Genomic DNA, 22835 nt, shown 5'->3' with positions numbered 1-22835 from the left:
ATTACTTAAAAATGAAAAAAATGAACATTCATGGAATATACAGAAGAGAGTTTGAAAAAAATAACTGTATACTCTAACCACTCTAGACAAAAAGAGAACAATAAACTTGAAATAGAATAAAAATTTAAAGTTGAACATAGAAAAGAATAAGAAGCAAGAGAAATAAAGCACTGTGTAATGTAAAGTTATCTTTGGAAAATTAGATCTGACAGCTATTACAATTAGACTAGAGGAGGTACTGGGGGAGAGTGAGTCATGATGCTAAAATAGAAGAGACTTGTCTTTTCTCCAGCATTTGCTAAGAAAGGTTTTACCTTCTCTTGCATTGCAGATCACCTTGAACAAGTAGGCCCATGTAAATATATTCATATCTGTTTATATGTAAGCCAAAACCCCAAAAGTCATACCTATAAATTAATTATATTGAATCTTTATAGCCCCACAGGAGCAAGAAGATAAAAAAGGAAATAAAACTTTTTTTTTTTTTTTAGTGGAACAAGTTAAATGACGGACAAACTTATTAGTTTATAAATTTACTGTTGTTTTATTTTCCACTACAAATAACTTGCCCGACTCTGTGGCATCTACTGTACTAAAGCAGAGAAAACACAACTGGGAGATTAAAAAGAGAGGAAGAAAAAAAAGAAAAGGAAATGGATAAGTAGGAAGAAGAAAAGAGGAAGATGGACAGACAGAAGAAGGAGGAAGAGGGGGCAAATTGGCTTAGTCAAGCTCTCTTGGGACCTTGTGCTGAGTTACCAGACCAGAAATGAGGGGTTGAAAGCTACTACTGATAACTGGTGGAGGCTGAAAGTGCTACTTAAGTGCCTGGTGTCTGTTGAAAAAGGAGAGAGAAGAGGCTTGAGCTTGAAGATGCCAAGTGCATTCCAGCCAGCAGAATAAAAAGGAAGCATTAACAGCAGTCTCAGGGGAAGCTGAGCAGCTATCCTATGAGCCAGAGGGCAAATATGGCAAGAGCAGAAGAGCAGCTGGATAAGGGATAAAGAAATCAAGAAGCCACAGGAAAACTGGCAGCTTGAGGCACACGCCTGCCTAGAAATAACACTGCCATCATTCTACTGCCAATGGGTTATTAATCAACAACTAATATGCAACACACTGAACTTGCTCAGCAACATTACATTAAGCCTGGATTTAACTGTGCAATCGCAATTCTGCTGAGAAGATACACTTACAATCCCCTGTGCCAGTTTCACAATAATCAGCATCCCACAAGAAACTTTAAAATAATTACAACAAAGAAAAAGCAGTTAAATATATTTTATAAATTCTATCAAGACTCTGTAAAAATGTTCTATAGAGCACAATTTAACAAAGTCAACAAGAATACATATCAATATTTCTTCAATATTTCTTGTACTATGTATTGTACTATGTATTGTACTATGATTGTCCCATTGATAAAAAGAACTGGAGACATAAAAACCCTCAAAGGAACTTCTGAAATAATACACTCTCAAATTATTCTTATTTGCATCCCATTTGAGAAGGCTAAAAGTGTCACTAGAAAGAAGTGTATATTACACTAGTTAGGAAACTAGGTAAATACCACAACACGACTTACTCTTTTAAAGAAGTGTCTGTTCTAAGTTTTAGCACAATATCCAAGGACAAGATTTATTCAGTACATGGGCCTGAAGAGCAGCTCAGTGGTTAAGAACATTTGCTGCTCCTGCAGAGGACCCAGGTTCGATTCCCAGCACCCACATGGTGGTGTGCAACCATCTGTAACTCCAGTTCCAGGGGGTCCGAAGCCCTGTTCTAACCACCACAGGTACCACATGGTACACATATATACACGAAGGCAAAACACATAAAAATAAAAGGAATGACTTTTAAAATTTTTTAAAAAGACTTACTCTGCACACCATTTTTCAAATTACAAGGCTTGATATATTTGATATAAATTGTAATATATAATTAATTCAATAAATACTACTGGCCTCAGAGTAAGTGAATTTTCTCTGAGCAGAATTAATGTAATTTCAGACTAATACTATGAAGAAAAAGTCCTACTAGGTCTGGGGATAGAGCTCAATGGCAGAATGCTTGCCTAGCATGTATAAGGTACACAATAAATAAGAGATCTCCCAGCTTAAGAAGCAAAACAAAACAAATTCTACCCCTTGAAAAATGTCAAGCAGTTAAAGAAATCAAACTAAAAAGCAAGAAACACCACAGACTAAATTATGTGGGAATTTAGGACATGGGAGAGGGTGTGGCATTAGGAATGAAGCAGTTCAAGGAAGTAAAACTTAAGATGGCCCCGACCTCATGGGCAGTATCTGAGCAAAACGCATTTGAAAGGAAAACAGAGTAAGTTAAGAAACAGAAGAAACAAAGCACTGTGTAATGGGAAGTTATCTTGGGAAAATTAGACTTGACAGTTATTACAATTAGACTAGAGAAAGTATCAGGGGAGAGGGCGAGTCATGATACAGAAATAGAATAGCAAGATGGGAGATTTCAAACTGCTCAGGGTCCAGAAATGATACCGAGTGACTGACTTGGTTCTGGAGGCTGAACTTCTGGAGTGAGGGTTCTAGCAGGTTTGACTTCCAAGCTTCAGATACTCATCTTCTGGCTTTGTCTTCACAATGTGGAGAAGGAGATGGTTGATGATTCGGGCTCTTTTTATGATGTCAGCAGTTCTCTTGGATCAGGGTTCCACCTTTATGACCTTATTTAACCTCAGTCACCTCAGAGTACTTGTTCCCAACACAATCACATGGTTTACAGGCAAACTTCTAGGAATGAAATTCAGTGTACAGCATTTTACCCTTATCCTCCCCAAATTCATGTCCTTATTTCACAGAAAATACATCCATTCCACTCCATAGCCCCAACAGTCTCAACTCATTCTAACAACAACTTTAAAGTACACTCTCATCTAAATACCATCTAAGTCAGGTATGGGTGAAATGAGGCATGATTCATTCTAAGTCAAAAAACTCCCTATTCTGTGAACTCAAACAAGCGATTACTTCCATAATGCATTGGTGAGACAGATACAAGATAGATGTTTGCATCCGAAGAAGGAGAAACAAAAAAACAGGCAGTGATACAATCTTTAAAGACTGTTGGGAAGGTTAAAGTGGGGTTATTGTAGAATAAAGTTCTTAAATGAGTCCAGGGATATCATAGCATAAGTCTAAATTCCCATTAACCATTATCATTGTCATTAACCATTGTATCTCAAGAGCTATACTGCCAATATGGTACTGACTAGCCAAATACAGCTATCTGAATTTGTGATAATAAGACTAAAAAACTCAGTTGCTCAGTACTTTCAGCCACATTTCACATTTCATTGTAGCAGAGATGAGCAGCTACAATGGACAGTTGCATCATCTCAGAAAATATAAGTGGAAAAATTCTTCTCTAGCACCTAGAAAGCTATGTAACACTATACAGTTTCTGGATAGAAAAGGAATGCAAGGTACTCTTAACTATTCGTGGTCCAGGAAGAATTGTATGTAGAAAAGTGAGTATCTTCAATGTAAACTTTTATTAACATCTCAAATGACTCTCTTGGAATACAACTTTTACAAATGCAGTATATCTGGGCTAGGAAAATTTTACAATCAATATTTTTGTAGGCGATAAAGAATTATATTGTTCAGAGTTGTACTTTACAACCTGCATCAAGAGAAAGGAACGCACCATGGTCATGTCTCACAGTCTCACTGTCAAGTGCCAGTGATTTCACTCACAATCCTCAGTGTGGCAGGATCAGTGATGAATGGCCTCAATACCCACATGCTATGGTATATAGCCCCAGTGCTGTGATAATGAAGGCACAAAAGATCATCTGCTGTGAGTATTAAGGTCTGGACTTCTACTTTCATCATTTCTGTGTTTTGGTAGTGCATGAGAAAGATGGCCTATTTGCAACTAGCATCAACATTTATTTTAAGAAGCGGTTCCATACTTCACAAGCCTTGAGAAGGAGTTCTTGTGAGTCAAGCTGTGACAAAGCGTCCTGACTCACAACTCTACCTTATACTTTAGACACTTCAGTTTATGGCACTCGTGTAAAGGTTCTGTCCAAATGTCATACACATAAACAGAAGTGTCCTTGCACAGGCCTTGAGATATTTCCCCAGTTCTCATATTAAAGAGGCATGGACCCTAAGCTACAGAAAATATTTTTCCTTGAGTCATCCATTTTCTTGGTAAATCCAACCACAGATGTCCTTTCTCTGGACTGACTTAAACTTTGTGAATTTGCTGAGAACTGTGAATGAGCATGCTTTCTCCCAGGACCATCGTTCACTTCCTGCTCTATTCTCTACCACATCCGTCCCACATTCTCTCTGGCTGGCCTACCTTTGTTACTCTCTCACAGTTGTCCAAAGTCTAGAACTGTCTCACTTCAGCGTGATGCTATTGTGAACTGTGAACAAATCCTTCTCCTGTTCCCTTAGCTGGTCTTATTCTACATGCCCTGATCCTTCTTTCCTTCCACAAGTCCTTCTTATTCCACAGGAGAGAAAACGACTTCTCCCCGAGCAGCTGAGAGTCACTCTCGACAAGTTCTCATGCTCACCTCTGCTGGGTGACCACTTCTACCACCCACTCATGCCTTAGCCATCTGGGGTGACATTAGGGGACAAAACCAAAGACGACAAAACTATTCTGAGAAAACAGGGTGATATGGCTGAATAATATGTTCTCCGAGAACTCTCTGAGTCATAGCAGAAATTTCTCTGTGGCATGTTTTATAGTATCACTGTCCACTAGAGCACAAACCACCAACTGTCTCCCATTTTCTATTTCTTTCTTCTTTTGGGCACTAAACTCTTCTTACCTTGTAGTGCTAGGAAACTAAAACTAACTCCATTTGACTATTACACCTCCAAACTCCTATGCTGATAGGAGATGCCAGGTAACTGAGGGTTAGAAATTAGGGTGTGAGCAGAGATGAAGTGTCCTAGGTGAAGGGAGAATGAGAGAGAAGGACTGTGGTCCTTCAATAATGTCACAGATAGATCAGCCTTAGATCCTGGAACTGCCTACCCGTGAAAGACAAAACTTTCCATCACCTTTTTATCAGAACATCTTGGACTATTCAAAAGCTGTAAGTCTTAAGATGGGCAGTACAAAGTTATGGTTATAGCATCAGGCTATGGTGTGAATGGTCTAATGAGGCAGTAAGATCAGACAGAACACTAAATGGTTCCTTACACTCAAATATGAAATAAGTTTTTAGGGTGAGACAGAATGATGACTGGAGCTAGGCTGCCTCTCCTCATAACCTTTCCAAACAGTGTCACCAGATGGGACCAAGTGTCCAAATGACAGAGCCTATAGGGGACATTTCTCATTCAAATCACCTCAGCTATTCTTATGTATATAGAGGGAGTGGGTCCTGAGAGAGGGTATTTCTATGTAGTCCTTGCTGCCTTCAAATGAACAGACTTTCTGCCTCAGCCTTTCAAGCAGCTGAGATCATAAATGTGTGCTACCAAGCACAGTGATAATCTTTAAAAACATCTCAGATGTCTTCTATTGCAAAGTTCAGTGTTTTAGCAAGTTAAATTTCAAAACATCATTTCTAATCTTACTGAATTATCACATTGTGTACCCTAGTTACACATAACCTTCATTCACTTTTTACACAATCCTGTCTTTGTATACTTCCTCCTTCTTGTCTAAAATATCTGTGTAAGGATGATCTTAGCTTGGGTTACTATAATATAGCATAATAAAATCAGTGACCTCAAAACAGAACTCTGATGTTAAGCCCAGCATGGGAGCTGGAAGTAGTGGCATATACCTTTAATCCCAGTACTCAGAAGGCAGAAGCAGGCAGATCTTTATAAGTTCAAGACCAGCCTGGTCTAAAAACTGAGTACCAGGTCAGTAAGGCCTGTGCAGTAAGACCCTGTCTCAAAAAAATCAATCAATCAAACAAACAAACGAACAAACACGAGGGCTGGAGAGATGGCTCAGCGGTTAAGAGCACCAGCTGCTCTTTCAGAGGACCTGGGTTCGATTTCCAGCACCCACATGATGATTCATAACTATATAACACCAGTTCCAGGGGATCCAATACCCTCTCTGACCTCCATAGGCATCAGGCATATAGGTGGTACAAAATATCCATGTAAATTAAAAAAAAAAGTCAGCATGGTTCTTTTTTGATGAGAGTGAGGACCATCTTCCTGATTTGGATACAGCCACTTTCTCCCCTAGTCCTCACCATGATGATGGTGATGGAAAAAAGCAGAGAATGAGAGAGGTGGGAGAAGGTAGGCAGAGAGTTCGGCTCTCTGGCTTCCCCTGTGGATTTTCTTTTTTAAGATTTGTTTTTTATTTTATGTATATGTGTGTAGACCTAGTGTACATATTTGCACCATGTGCATGCAGGTACCCACAGAGGACAGAAGGTGTGAGAGTCCCTGGAATTGTTGTTATAGGTAGTTGTGAGGCACCTGATGTGGGTCCTCAGCAAGAGTCCTCTCCAGCACTCTAGTTGCACTAATCTTACCATAAGGGCTTTTCCTTATACTTTTCTCTAAAATCAATGATCGCCACAAAGCATCTCCAAGTACCATCACACTGAGAATTAGGGTTTACAAGATATTAAATTGGGGAAATATAAACAATCCCATCCATAGTAGACACCAAACTCGTCCTTCAATACCCAGCTCCAATGCTTCTCAACTTCATTCCTCAAATGCAGCTGCACTATCACCTATGCTTATATTGATTATTCCTATTAACAGACTGTTAATACCTGTATAGCAGTGATTCTGCCAGATTCTTCCTTTGGCAAACAATATGTGCCAATAAATTTTTGCTTAATGAAACACTAGAGCTTTAGAAGGAAAGAAATATGCTGAAAAATTTTTACTGCTTTTCTTTGTTTACCAGTCTTGTGTTGTAATAGCATCTCTCCTCCACCTCTATAACTCCTTATCTAAAATTTTCTATAACAACTAATTTCTTTGGAGTTAAAAATGCAAGCTCTACCAACCAGTCTCAGATCATGAGCATTTAATTCATGAACTACAGACAAGTTTGTACATAAAGAGTGGGCTGAACACATTTTCATTAGAGTAATAAATAACTTCAGATGCCCTTGTGTGAAACTCAGTCACAGGATCACCTATTAATTTTCTCTTCTAAATACATTTCCACACAGAGAAAGTATTTCCATTCATTATTTTGTGGAGAAGATTTAATCTTCTTTTACATAACAATTTGCTGGCCATAATGGCCAAGTGATCATTCAGTACTGTAGCTATTCTAAATCTATCCTAACGCTTAAAAACATCCTGCTTACTTCCAATGCCACTCTCTACTTACTGCCAAGAGTTTAAATAACTTAATGAGAGTCAAAAGCCAGCTAACAGATCTGACCAATCTTGAAACATTTCAAGTGAAAATATGTAATGCATTCAAATATATCATGCTTAGATCATAAACTTTTACGAAATTACTAAGGTTTGAAAATACAAACCACATGATCAAAATTATTAAATATGCTATTTATGTTGGTTAACTTTGGTTGAATTAGAGTTGTATGTATGTTTATCAATAAATATTCACTGCAATATTATGAAGTTTAGGCCACTATAAGTGGCAGAGCTAATAATAATGAGAATAAATGACAAAATAAAGTATATCTACAATTGCATGGAATGAAAAGATAGCAGTCACAGCTTCTGTATCTATTTGTCAGAAGGACTAAAGTGGAATTGAAATCTGCTCTGCTTGGGTCTTGGAGTTAATGAGGATAAATTGGTAGAATCTGAAAAAAAATCAGATTCCATTCATTCAACATAAAAATATTTGAAAACAACGTTAAAGATGAAAAATTTCTGTGACAATATACCACAGGCTTGATTTCTATGTGTAGGAGAGGTGTCCTGATGACAAGAGCAAGAGATAGGCCCTCATTAGAAAACCTGTCGGGGCTGTGGCTTGTGGTATAGTACTTGCGTATCATGTGTAAGTCCCTGTGCTTCTTCCCAGCACCCACCCACCCCTCAGAAAGTAATCTTACCTGAGACTGAGACCAAGAATCATAATTGTATTGTACACTTACCTGATGATTTAAATGAAAGCAAATACTCTGTTTATGCTGCTCATTTGGGAGAAAATTTATCACCTGGGTATTAAATGGAACACAGGTAGGCCAGGGCATTAGAAGGAAGCTACTGATGTCGTCCAAATAACAAAGGCTAGTGTAAGATAATAAGACAGAGCTGGGTATGGTGCTGTCCACTTTTAATCCCAGGCAGAGGCAAGCCTATGAGTTCTAGCTTGCCAAGGCTAGCTAGAGGCTATCCAAGGCTACATAGTGATACCCTTTTAAAAAAATATCAAAAAGTCAGCAATGACTTCAATCAATTATATGGTGGTATCATCTACAATAATACTTCTAAGATTGTAAGATGAAACAGGTTTTATTTTTCATTTGAACAACCTACTTTATTATGATTTCTTAATTTATTCTACTTTAAACCATATTAAAATATGCTATCAACTACAATATCTTCAAAACTAAGTTTACGTTTTTTACAAAGGCCATTTCATGGCCAGCCATGGCAGCACATTTCTATAATCTCAACACTTGGGATATGAAGGCAGATCACAAGTTTGAGTTCCATTTGGGCTACATAGGGAGAATACCTAAAAAAAAAAAAAAACAAAAAAACACACCATCACAACAAAAAGCCCGTATCTTCCTCTTTCTTTAATACCTACTTCAGTTTGTATAATTCACCTAAGAATTTTAGTTCAAAATCTCAAGATTTCCTTCCTTTCCTCTGTGTCCTGGACATTACCTCTAAAATCTCATCCCTCCCCCTGTTAAAATGCAGGTTGTCATTTCTTCCTCTGATCTCATTCACAGCTACTTGATTGGTTTTCCTACCTGCTGTGGGATGTTCTGTATGTTAAATGTGTTGCTCGGATTGGTTAATAAATAAAACTCTGATTGGCCAGTAGCCAGGCAGGAAGGATAGGGTAAGCAGGACAAGGAGGAGAATAATTCTGGGAGGTGGAAGGCTGAGGTAGAGAGACTCTGAGATGGAAGGTACCAGTAAGCCACAAGCCACGTGGCAACTTATAGATTAATAGAAATGGGTTGATTTAAGATATAAGAACAGTTAGCAAGAGGCCTGCCACGGTCATACAGTTTGTAAGTAATATAAGTCTCTGTGTGTTTACTTGGTTGGGTTTGAGCAGATGCGGGACTGGTGGGAGAGAGAGATTTGTCCTGACTGTGGGCTGGGCAGGACAGGAGAAAACTCCAGCTACACCTACCTGCACTGTAAGTTCACACAAGCACCTTCCTATACATAAAGAGTACCGTATCTTCCATGTGGTTCTTGGCTGTCTTTAAAATAAAGTGCCAACTCCTTAGTAAGGCACAAAAATCTCACAGATGTGGCCTTGGAGGATTGCTCAAGTACCAGTCCTCAAGATTCCTTCCCCAGAAACCTATGCAGCAATTACACAGAAAACCACATTCTTCTAAACATTGCATATGGTTTCTTCGTTGTTGCTTATGACTTTGGTAAGTTACATAAACTCTGTGGCTCAGCTGTCTAATATACAGAATGGAGAAATAACAGCACTTATATCACAGGACTGTTGTAAGGATTAAGGAATTAATCCAGAATACACAGCAGTATCTAGAGCAACAACGAGAAGATTTCATTTAGAAAGAACAATGCAAACCATTGTGTGATGAGTGTGACTGAAGGGGGATATGGAAATTTGTTCACAGAAAAATGATGCTGAGCTTAGGAAAGTAAGCCAGTGGCAGAGGTAGCTTTGTTGGTTCCATGAAAAAGAAAGAGATGCTGCCACACAAATGGGAGGAACAACTGTTTTTACTGTCTTTATGCTACAGAGGACTGAGCTCAGGACCTTGCATATGCGAATGTGTGACTATTGAGCTTTAATTCCTCTTTGGACTTTGCATTTTGAGACAAGGTTCCACCAAATTGGGTATGCTGGCCTTGGATTGAGTGTGTGGTCTAGGCAGGTCCTGAACTTGTACTCTTGTTGCCTTGGCCTCCTGAGGAGCTGGGACTACAGGCCTGTGCCACCGAGCCCAGCTAAAAGTTTGCATTGACTGGAACATTTTATTGTGACTAGCATATCAAATTGTGACTTTATATAAAAAATTATCTCGTGCTTTTAAATAATTAAATGTATGTTTCCTAAGTAGTATAGGGAAATATTCATGATGGGGAGACTCATACACTAATAATTCAGGGTAGTTTTTCAGTATCTATTTTGAAAATTACAACATACTCTTCCAAATATGAATATAGCTTAAGAACTTAAAATCTAGAACCTTCCATCATTGCAGAAGTCCAGCTTAACTTTGATAAACTTATTCTTTATAATATGCCTTATAGTTGCTGTTTATATGCTTTATGCATCAATCCACTATGTTACCAGAAATCGCCTATATTTTATTGAAATACCATGCCTGTCCTTCATGGACTATTCTGTGTCACTTACTGCATGGTTCTCAACTGGCTATGACATCTCACTCAATACATTCATGCTCAGTTGGGTCACACACACACATCAAAGGATAAATTCTCCTGTTACATAAACACTAAATTTTTCAAACAGTATCTGTAAGAGTCTCCAATTTAGAGAGTATCTATTTTATGAGTATCTTGATATAACTTACAGAAAAAAAAAACCCAGTAATTTATACGGCCCTGTGGTGCCAAGTAGGGCATTCGTGGGATGATCCTGACGGAAACATAAACAAGTCATCTGCTGCTGAGATGCAGATTACATTTCTCCCAGGAATGGAGACCATAAATTATGTCATCTGATCTTTAAAAAGGATCAAAACAAAATCTATTCTGTGTCATTTTTGGTATACAGGAGAATTTAAATAATTGTAATACAGCTTAATGAATACAAAAGTAAAGAGATAATATAAAAGGCTGTTCCAAAGCATGTTTGGGAGAAGACAGGCAATTAAGTGGTTACTGCAGGTTGACTTATACCCACTCAAACATGACTCCATATGTTGGTATCTTAACCTCTAATAACTCAGAATGTGACCTTACTTGGAAATAGATTATTTACACAAGTAATCAGATTAAAATGAGGTCCTAATCCAACATGACTGGTGTCCTTATAAAATGAGAACAGGGAAACAGATATACACATAGAGAGGAAGGCATGGAAAGACTGGAGTTAACACTGCTCTGTGGCTTTCACAAGAAGCACGTTCCTGCAGATGTCTTGAACCAAGAGACTATATATTTTTTGTTATTTTACCTACCTAATAACTATGCTCTGGAAACCCAAGGAAACTAACACTAATGGTTACAGGTAAAGTAGCTTCTAAAAATCTGTATACCATCTAAAAGTAACAAATTACACTGCACCCTGCATGAGGCAAGAATTCTATAAAGAAAAGTGTTATTTGCTTCAATTCACAAAACTGATATATGGGGAGCAGATTAGAGAAAAGTATTTTATCAACGTAAATTTAAGAAATGGATAGCTGTAGTTACATAAAGGAACACAATTATTTCTAAGAGAATCATAACAAAGTATCTAGGGGTTAAGACCATGAAGCACATAACTTACAACCAAAGGATTTTATTAAAATAATGCATATGTATACAAGTTCTAGATATGTATATGTGTATATACATGTATTTATGCAGGAGAGGAAGAGGGAAGGGAGAAAACATACTAAGGAGGAGGTTAAATATTAATAGTAGACCCTAGTGAATTGCATATTTGTTATAGTTTAAATATGAAATCTCCCACAGAATTATGTGTGGAGCCTTGGGCCCCAGCTGGTGGCACTATTTTGGGAATGCTAGAAATTTTAGGGGAGGAGGCCACAATAGAAGAAGAAGGTTACTGGAGCATGGTCTAAAGGTATTTTGTCCCTGGCCCCTTTCCTGTCTCTGCTTCCTCGGCACCATGTGATAATCAAGCTCCACCATAGGCTCCTGTCACCATGATAGTTTGCTTACTTCAGACCCCAGCAGGAAACTCAGCAACCCTTGAACTGAAACTGCTTAGCCAACCAGTGCCAAACACAAGGATTAGAGACAATGTTCTGTTCCCCAACATGACAACCTTGTGCTATGTGCCTCCCTCAAATCTTCTTACAACCTTGGCACATTTCCCACTGCATGTGATTTTAAAAAAGAAGGATGAGAATATGTACCTTGTAGAGAAGATGTTCTTAACACTCATTCAGAGTAACTGCTAACAGGAGAAAAATTGTGTACCTTTCCATATATATAAGATATCCAAATGACTAGTTGTTTCCTAGCATTACAAGTTTTTTATATGTACCCTGAAGGGTATTCATATTCTAATGATAGTTCTAAAATAGAGGGAAAGGAATCAGTTAGACCATTAAAAATGAAGTCATGCTGGAAAAGCAAAGCATGTGGCAATCCTCTGTGTTTTTTTGAAAAGGTCACTCTCTGGTTACCACACTCAAGGAAATTTGCCAGCATATACAAGTTCTTCGCTGGGAAAAATGTCTTGGATATACAGCAGTTGCAGGCAAATCAAATAGACATAAATAGCAGAGCACGCAGTCATTTATTGGGCAGCCCTGCGCAGGGCTGCGTGAGAGCACGTAGAGCAGAAGAAAGTGCAGCCCGCTGCCTTCCAGGCAGACTGCTGCAGGGGACAGGCAAGGGGCCAAGAGTGGCTGGACCAGGTCAGGAGGGATTAGATGCTGCTTCCTGGACCCATAGAGCATCACTGGAAGTGAGGGGGAAGCAAGGCTTCCTCTGTGACTTCTCCTTCCAACCTCACATTGTGAGTTTCACTCCTCATCTGCAGCCATTACCATCAGTCCCTGGCAGGAATGATGACTTCCAGCTGGACCTGGCAGCTCACTCGTGATAATTCACATGAAGATTAAGAACTAAGCAGCATAAAGGGATACATTCTAGGCTGCTCTTCTTCCTCCCATCTTCTACTTCCTCTCCTTTTCTTTTCATCTCCAGAGAACTTGACACTTTCTTCACGAACCCCACATTACCACAATGTTGTTTCACTTCTTTTTCCTGATTGAATATATCAAGGTACTTCAAGAATTTAAAGAACTGACTAAATAAAAACTGTGCCGAAATGAATTAAGTCACTCATCACTTCGCTGGACAGAAGTAATAGAGTCAACCTAAAGACCAGGGAAGGACAGAAAGCAAGCACGTCACAATGTGTCTTCAACAGGACTGGAAACAGGGGTCTCTACCACACAAATACCACTGTTCTGATCTAAGTACCAGGCGTTAGTTACTCTGTCCTGCATAGAAGCTACAGGTTAACATGGCTACTAAGATCTTTCAAATTTATAGCCAGGTGTGGCAGTGCAGACTTGTAGTCCCCGCTACTCAGGAGGCAGAGACAGAAGGGTGATTGATTTAGATCTGAGAGTTTGAGACTAACCTGGAAACAAAGCAAGACCCCATCTCAAAAGACTGAAAAAAACCTTAAACAAGAAATTGGTTAAAAAAATCTATTTAATAGCAAAGGATAGGATTAAGAATCAGAAAGACTAAAGAATAAAGAAAATGACAGACATGAATCCTACCATAACACCAGCAGGATTAAATATGAACAGAGTAAACACTTCAAAGGCTGTTCTCGATAAATAATATGACCCAACAATTTGCTATCTATAAAAAAACACATTGTAGAATTAAAGCCTAAATAGCTGCAGGTTAAAACAGGGAAAAGTTTTATGATGCAGACAGCAGTCATTAAAGAACTGGAGTTGCCCTAATAACATCAACATACAATGTGGAAAAATGCTAGGGACTAGGTCTGGTATGTACACATTTAATCCCAGTACTCAGGAGGCAGAGGCAGGCAGATCTTATGACTTCACAGCTAGCCTGGTCTACATAGTGAGTTCCAAGCCAGTTATGAGTGAGACCCTGACTCAAAACAAACAATCATGCAATCTAGGAACAAAATAATTCTAAATTCGCTAGTAAGGCATTATGATTATGAGCACTGCAGGAGACTTAAAATATATGCCCCCCCCCCCAAAGTTACCAGTTCCCTGGAACATGTAAATGAAGAAATGACTTTACAAAGCCAATAAATTGAGTATTCTGGGATAGGGAAATTATTCTGGTATGCCAGAGTATAGGAAGAGCTCTAAATATAGTAACAATATCCATATGCATGTCAAAGGAGGGTATGTGGAGCAGGGATTTAACTGAAGAAGCGAAGGCAATATGAACACAGACAAGTGTCTTCTAGAAGGAATCTGATACTGATTTTAGACTTCTGGCCTCTAGAACAGTAACAAATAAATTCCTGCTGCTATAAAGTACTAAGTGCTTGTAGTGGTTTATTCCAGCAGCCACAAAGAACTAATAACAACAGAACCCAATACTATACTAGGCAAAATCTGACAGAGTAAGAGTCAGCCAATATTTGGAGACTTCAATATCTCATTGGGAAAAATTTATATAATTAGATAATCACAATGATATATAAGAAGACATGGAGACAATAAACCAATTTGATTAACTAGCCATTATAGAATAACATAAAAATAGTAGAATATTCATTTTTCTCAAGTATATAATATGATGATTCATAAAAACTCATGTGTTATATACAAGCATGCTCTCAAACTCTAATGAAATTGAAAATATAAACAAAAAGAAAAATCTGAAAGATCAAAATATTTAAAAAATAAGCAACACACATTTCCCCAAACAAACAAACAGAAGAAAGTTTACACAAAATGTTCTAAGATGAGTGACAGTGTGGAAACATAATATTCAGGTTTACGAACCACTGCTGAAACTACAATGAGAGGAAATTAGTAGTTATAAAAGTTGCTATTGGAAAAGAACAAAACACCTGCTGGGTTTTCCAGTTTTAGAAATGAGCAGAGTAAACTAAATTTAAAGCAAGCAAAAGAAAAACAAATAACACTAGAGTTCAAAACTCAATGGAAGAGAAAACAGAAGCATAACAGAAACATCAGTGGAATGGCAAGTTAGGCTTTGAGAAGTTTAACAGATCAACAAGTGTTAGCATACACGTTAAGAAACAAAGATGGCCCAAGTTACTGAAGAGCAGGATGCAGGTGTTATCACATGAACCTCAGAGACAGCACAACGAGGCGACCCTGTGGTATATACAGCTATAAATAGATGGACTTTCTTTATGTCCTGGTTTGTTTCCAGGCTTTCTGTTCATCTCTTCCAGCCAGTCTATTTCTCCTATGTTTCTCTAATTACTAGACTTTTATTTTTAAAAATATATTGGTATGTAGTTGATCAACTTGCTCTGAAATATGTTCTTACCCCCACGGGTTTGAGGTACAATGACCTGTTGCTTTTCAAAGTCAATGTGTCCTGGTCTACCAAAATTAAAGCTGACCAGTCACGATGGTGCAAGCCTATAATCCTCGCACTATAGGAGTCAGAGGCAGGACTCTGAGGGCTAAGTAGTAAGACCTCCTCTTCTTTTTCCCCCAAGCACACACAAGAAACAGAGCTAGCACCTCAATATCAGTAACATCCCCCAAAACACCCCAAATCTTCTGTTGCTTAGATTGGCTTTTCACCAAGATCATAAATTTAGAAAGAGTTAAGAAAGTATCACATGGTATATCTACTTTGTAAAAAATGTAGTATTGGTGTGTGTGCATGTGTGTGTGTGTGTGTGTGTATGTGCATGTGTGCGTGCACACACACATGCATGCTGCAGAACTCTTGCAGAGGTTAGAGAACATCTTCTGAGAACTGTCCTTTCCTTCCACCATAGGTTTCAGGGTTCTCAGACTGTCAGGCTTGTACAGCAAGTACTTTTATCTGTGAGTTATCTAGCCAGTTCTGGAGTCCTACCTCGATAAACTAAATATTTTATAGTAAATTATATAGCAGTGCCAATCTGTCATGTGGCACATCTCTTTTGCTCATTTTTTTTGTTGTTTTTTTGTTTTTCGAGACAGGGTTTCTCTGTGTAGCCTTGCGCCTTTCCTGGGACTCACTTGGTAGTCCAGGCTGGCCTCGAACTCACAGAGATCCGCCTGGCTCTGCCTCCCAAGTGCTGGGATTAATAAAACTGAACCTTCCACAGTAATTATATAACATGATCCAAAACAAACCACAGCAATTTAAATTATTTTTTCCAAGTTCATATGCATGTGCTACTGTTTTCTAAGATGGAGGATCTGTAGCTGAAAATTATTATTATAAACTACAGACACCATTGCTGTTTATATTCTTGTCCACGTAATTATCAATGTGGTAACAAAAAGGCAACTAGAAAAAGAACAATATGAGAAAAATGTTAGATGCTGGCATTTCAATTGTAAAAAATAGAAAAAAAATACTGTCTACAAGAGGAAGGTTTTTAAAAAGCTATTTCCTTGTAGTTCTCATCAGGGCCCATGTGATTCCTGCCCTCAACACTTCCAGCATCACTTGCAAACTGTACATTTTCTGTTCAAAGAGAGAAGTTCTCAAAGATTGATCTAATTTACTCAGAAATAAAATATCTCTGCTGGTTTAAGTTAAATGGATTTAAATTGTAGCACTAGATAGGGAAAGAAAAACCCTACAAGGGTACTGGAGAAACAAATCTATAATTTCTATATAGAATCTATATATACTTTATATATATATATATAATCTATATATAGAGTCTATATAAATCTATATAATTTCTATATAGATTCTCTGTCAAAAAGAGCTATGAGAAAAATAATAACCCTTTCAATTTGCTTGTACATCCTTGGATGATACTGGTGAAGTAGTAAAACATTTATTTTCTTTAACTTCTCACACAATTGATTGCCATGTGACTATTAGGAAGCAGTAGAGAAAACAAAAGATATAGAAGATACACAGACGTGATTCTAACTGGTAACCTAGAGACACTGCATCAGCACCATGTGGCCTGTGTTATACTCCTGCTACCTAGAGGCCTTGAAACACTAACAAGCTAAGCTATCAAAGAGGAAGTAACCTCCAAAGAGACTGGGATACTTTTGGCTTACTGGTGCAATAGTGCTGGTCCATACATAGGAACCCAAACAAATACATGATAAATTTTTGCATTTGTATTTCTAAGCAGTATTTGGAATAATTATTCTTCCAAATACAGGTAACACAGATCAATCTTAAGGATGTAATTGAAATTGCTTTGATTTTTACTGGATTCCATATATTTAGAACAAAGAGAATATAACTTATTTAAAAGATTAAACTTAGGTGGCTTGTCCTCATAAAATATGGAAAACATTGTCTTCTGTACATAGGGCATCACTTAGCCAGTCTACCAATCCTACATTTAGATCTTCATTACCCACATAAAGCACTGAGAGAAAATGTTAGCTAAGACAGCAATTACAGTCAGGTGATACAGCTAGAAAATGTAACACTGCTGGTACACCAACAAAATTGTATGATACTAAAAACATCCAATCCCCTTGAGTTACTATTTGAGCAACTAAATACTTAAAAAAGAAATGCTGGATATCTTAAATTAAGTATGTCAGTTAATTAATTCTGTGATCCTCAGCTACCAACCGAGTACTGTAGAATCTTTTACTATCCACTGCCCTAGAGATCATCTGTTCTTAGTGCTGGCTTGTTCCAGAAGAGAGACAGCTGCAACACTATATCCCTGCTCAACCTGAGGACCATCTGACTTTAATTGTAATACACAGCTTGATGTGGCTCTGGCTATGAGAAGCCAAAGTATCGTCTGTAATAATCTGGAAAAGCAGAAACCTGCCAACAGAGGGCTGGAAACAGGGACTTGTGCTGTCTGGCTGCCTGACGGGCTGCAGGAAATATGATTAATGAGTAAGGTATAATGATATCAGGAACCCGATTAGCACCACAAAAAGGTCACAGATCAAAGTAGTATGCATTTCATGAGCTAAAATCATTGCATAAAATCTGTGGACTTGAAGAGGTAAACCAAAAGAGGACAGAATAAAACCTTATGTGATAACATGCTAACAGCTACATAAAACACCACTAGCAATTTAGTCACCCATAGAAAGTTGAAAGAAATTATAAAGTGCAGCAACACACACTGCATTGCAGAAAGCTTTGTTCACCACAGATACAGGCAATTCTAGAATTAGCAAATTACTAAATTCTTTCATAAAGACACGTGAATAAAATCAAATATTTTTGCTATTATGAATTATATTAAGAGATAGATATTCATCTCTACATTATGTTTGCATTTGATTTGCAATGAATTTTTATTTGGCTTTGTTTGGGAATATAACCTAATTTGGATGATTAAGTGTAAAGATTTGTATCAAAGTCATGAGATAGTTCACCAAAGATCATATGAGTACCAACAAAGTCTGCGAGAGAAATGGTAAACATTCGTCAGAAGGGTTACTACTAGAATATCTTAAGTGCCTAATAGTGACAATACTAAGTCTTATGAAGGACATAGAAAACTTTAAACTTCAAACATTGGTATGAATACAAACCAGACTACATAGGTAACAACTCCCAGCAAAAATTCCATTCCCAGAAATTTCAAACAAAACAAAAACAGATGTTCATGCTAAGCCATATACATAAACATTCATAATAGCCTCAAACTTTAAAAAATACGCCAATATCAATTAATTGCTAAAATAACTAATATATGTATCTACGCAATAGTCAATAATATTCAATAGCAATTCAAAGAAATTAATTACTGCTATGAGCAGCAACATGAATAGATTGCAAAAACATCTTGCAAAGTGACAGAACCCAGGCATAAGATGACGACATATTTAAACTTCTATAAAAACAAAACTACAGAGATATAATACATGGCAGTCTGGGGACAGGAGTAGGGTTGCAGGCTGAGTGTAGAGTGGCCCAAGGAAACTTTCTGAAATTATGGAGACATCCTGAAGCTGGATCATAGTGAGATTATACTGCATAAATTTACAGAAGCTCACTAAAAGGTATATTTTTTAAAAAGTTGACTTATATGGGATGCAAATTATAGCTCAATGACTCTATTCTAGAAGAGTGAACACAAAGATAAAAAGGAGTCGTGGTACAAATGTACCTGTACTAACTTGTGTGTGCCCCTGAGAACACCACAAGCACAGACACAGCCATACGTAAGGCTGGCAGTTACTGCAGCTTCTTTCATAGCTAAGGTTTATCTTGAACTCTCATACTAGTCAAATTAACAGTGAGAATCTGAAAAATGCTTGGGATACGAGTAAAATGCTTGATGTATCACAAATAATATTATAGTAACTAATAACATATGATTACTAATAACTATTTCCTAAACACACCATACTCCAAAGAATAACCAAGGTATATTACATATAAAATTGGAATTTTATGCTCAAAATTTTAAAATTATAAATGAAAAATAAAACAGGGCTCAGGAATACTAACTTGCCTAGGATCCCACAATTGACAGTGTGATTGACTCATGATTGGGAAGTTTGGATTACCTCTGGAGTTTATCTTTCCACTACCCTGCAGTGTGTTTATATATATGTATAAATATATATATGTATAAAATATGACATGTTATTAAGAATGGGACTAGAATTAGGATCTGGAAGGTAAAATTAAAATATAATTATTAGTATGAAAAATAAGGAATGCTACCTGGAAAACCCAAATATACTTTTTTTTTTGCTTAATCATAAAACAAAAACATTGTCTAATTAAAAACTTTTTTAGATTTATTTTACCAGTATGATTGATTTGCCTGCATGTATGTATGTGCACCACATATGTGCCTAGTGCCCGTGGAAATCAGAAGAAGGCATTGGATCCCTGGAACTGGAGTTACAGACGGTTGTGAGCCACCACATGGGTGCTGGGAACCAAATTTGGGTATTCTGCAACAAAAGTTCTTCATTGCTAAGCTGTCTCTATAGCCCAACATTATGTTTTTAATATGGAGAATGGCAAAGACCATACTTTTAAATACGAAGAATATTCCTTCATTCCAAACTTTTATAAACTTCAAAGTACTTTCTCACAAGACATGTAATGGGGAAATTACAGAATAGGATGCTAACACGCTGTTTCTAAGCTCAGTAAGCACTATGTTTTTAAGTTTTCATACTCAAAATATGGTATGAAATTTTATTTCAAACTATGTATGTATAGGATGTAACTTGAAGATGTTCTTTTGTTACTAAAAGGTGCTATGATCTAGCCTGGTATGCAAAAATCAACCTTCCTTATTAAGAGAGGCTCATGATTAAAAACACTAAAGATTCCAGGTTCTCTAATATCATTTGCTTATAATTTCACATTATCAAAAATATATAGAAAGCAACTTAAATTCTGGGTGAAACAAACCATAATACTTCTAATTTGATACAATTTTTGGAGGTATATGGCATCTAGTGAAGTACTGTGTTATTTTTAGCAGTTCCTATCAGCTACAGTGCTGTACAGGAAGGCAAGGGTTAATGTTTTACATCAACACATGACAGAGTAGATGATTACTATCTTACCAATCTGTTTATGCGAACAAACTCTTCTGAGGTTTTGGCCCAAGGAGGAAGTTCAACATCAGACACCACTGTCCCATCATCCATCACTCCAAGGTTATAATTATTGAAGTTGACAAACATCTCAGGGAGATAATAAAATTCAGGAATCAATTCCTATATAAAAATGAAAGAAATGTTACATCATAAAATATACGATATGGACTAGACATGTAAAATGGTCTGATTATTTCCTATTACACAGAAAAACAACAACAAAAACATGTAGGTAATTCTATTCTCTTTGTTTTGTCACCAACTTCCTGTTAAGAGAGAAGGTCATGACCAGAAAAATGTATACAGCATCTTAATGAACATACCGGACAGGCCTTCCTTCAGGACACGTTTCAAAACCTCAGAAACTCTTAAATTCAAGTAAGCAAGTAATAATCGAGAACTAACAAGATGTAAACACAGATTGAATACTATAACATTGACATCCCAAGACAATTTTTTTTAAGATAAAATATATGGAATTTGTAGGAGAAAACAATCTTTATACAATAAGGGTTAAAATGTTATTACTTTGGTCTCTTTATCAACCAGGAGAACAATTATTTGCATTTTAGCCATAGATAAACAGTAATTTTCACATCAAAACATAAAAGTTTTTTAAGATACCAACTATAATAAAAGATAAAAAAATTATCATTAGTCTAAAAAACAACAGGCATAAGAAACTGATTAAATCAAACATAATGGCTATAAAACCAATCTTTAAAAAGGAGAAAAATGCTGCCTGTAGGCCTTTGTGGTCAGGAAGTCCTGGTGTAACTTTTTCAGAGGCCCTGTAGAGCAGACTTAAAATCCAGTCTTGATATGGGTCAGTGCCTCAGTGGTCTTTCAGAAAGCCCCTCAGGGCCAGCTATCACAGGTCTGGATTTCCAAACAGTAGTCAAATAGAGAGGTCATCAGATTCTGGACAAGGTCAGTACGAACTTGCCAGAGCCGAGAAAAAAAGATGCAGTAAGAATTGAACTACTCTCACATTCATAGTCCACATGGAATGCAGCTTGACTTTGAATTGCACATCTTTTGTTTACAATCCTGATAATTAACTACACAGGGTAAAATGAGCTTCTCCTTCAAGTGCCCCACAACTCCATGATCATTAGACTAGAAAGACTTTTAAAATGAACGTTTATTTATTTAATTTTTAAAAGAAGAATCTCGTTTAAAAAGTTTAATCTTAAATTAAATAGCTCTCACACACAAAATTTTAAGATTTCTTTGGAAGCCATGCCTGTAACTCTAATATCTAATTGACGAAAAAATAAATAAATAAATAAGTAAAAAATAAAGACAAGTGCACGTTATTTCATGTAGGAAAGAATAATAATATACTTGTATAAAGCTAACATTTCTTGCATGGTTTGGGTAACGAGCTTAGATTTCTAATAAACTTTACCATATTTCCTCCTCATAATAGCTTCATAAGGTGAGCTAGTGGCTCCATCTTAGAAATGAGTGAATGAAAGTAAGGCAGGCATGGTGGCACGTGCCTGGAACTGCAGCACTCAGAGAACTGACAGGAGAAAGGCGGGTCACCAGGGAGTTAAGGCTACCTAGATTACATAGTAAGGTGGAGGCCAGTCTAGGCTATATAGTAAAACTTTGTCCTTAAAAACAACTGTCCAAGATGGCTAGCTGAGCAGTAAATGTTCCCATCACACAAGCCCAAGGACCAGAGTTTGACCTCCCCAGGGATCCACAGTGGCAAGAAAGAACCAACTCTTAAAAGGTCTCCTCTTACCTCCACATGTGCAGCATGGAACATATTCCCCTCTACTCACATAACACACACACACACACACACACACACACACACACACACACGCACGCGCACACACACACACACACACACAAACACACACACACACACACACACAAGCACGCACACACACACACACAAACACACACACACACACAACCGTATCCTGACACACACCAAACCGACTGATCAAGTGAGACAGAAATTAAAGAAGAGGTAGTTATATGATTGTCCCAAAGATTAATGGAACATGTTTCTTAAAACCTATGGTCAGCTTTATTTGGCCTGGAGGGAAGGAGAAGGGAGGGAAGGATGGGGCAGGAACAAGAGTATATGGGGAGGTGAGGTATGGAGGGACGGAGAAGGGAGGGAAGGATGGGGCAGGAACAAGAGTATATGGGGAGGTGAGGTATGGAGGGAAGGAGAAGGGAGGGAAGGATGGGGCAGGAACAAGAGTATATGGGGAGGTGAGGTATGGAGGGAAGGAGAAGGGAGGGAAGGATGGGGCAGGAACAAGAGTATATGGGGAGGTGA

The 22835-nt window shown here is 37.5% G+C and overlaps 1 protein-coding gene across 3 annotated transcripts in view; it reads right to left on the bottom strand.

Annotated features, from left to right (window-relative positions):
- Positions 1 to 22835, bottom strand: part of Lrba (LPS responsive beige-like anchor protein) — a 561905-nt gene that overhangs the window by 107480 nt on the left and 431590 nt on the right. For all 3 annotated transcript variants that reach the window (XM_059265566.1, XM_059265567.1, XM_059265565.1), the window contains exon 46: positions 20495 to 20647. In XM_059265566.1, coding sequence (XP_059121549.1) covers positions 20495 to 20647 — 153 coding nt within the window. The remainder of the gene's footprint in view (positions 1 to 20494; positions 20648 to 22835) is intronic.

The sequence above is a fragment of the Peromyscus eremicus genome, chromosome 6, assembly GCF_949786415.1.
Source record: "Peromyscus eremicus chromosome 6, PerEre_H2_v1, whole genome shotgun sequence".
NCBI classification, from domain to species: domain Eukaryota; kingdom Metazoa; phylum Chordata; class Mammalia; order Rodentia; family Cricetidae; genus Peromyscus; species Peromyscus eremicus.
This window is presented reverse-complemented; position numbering and strand designations above follow the sequence as displayed.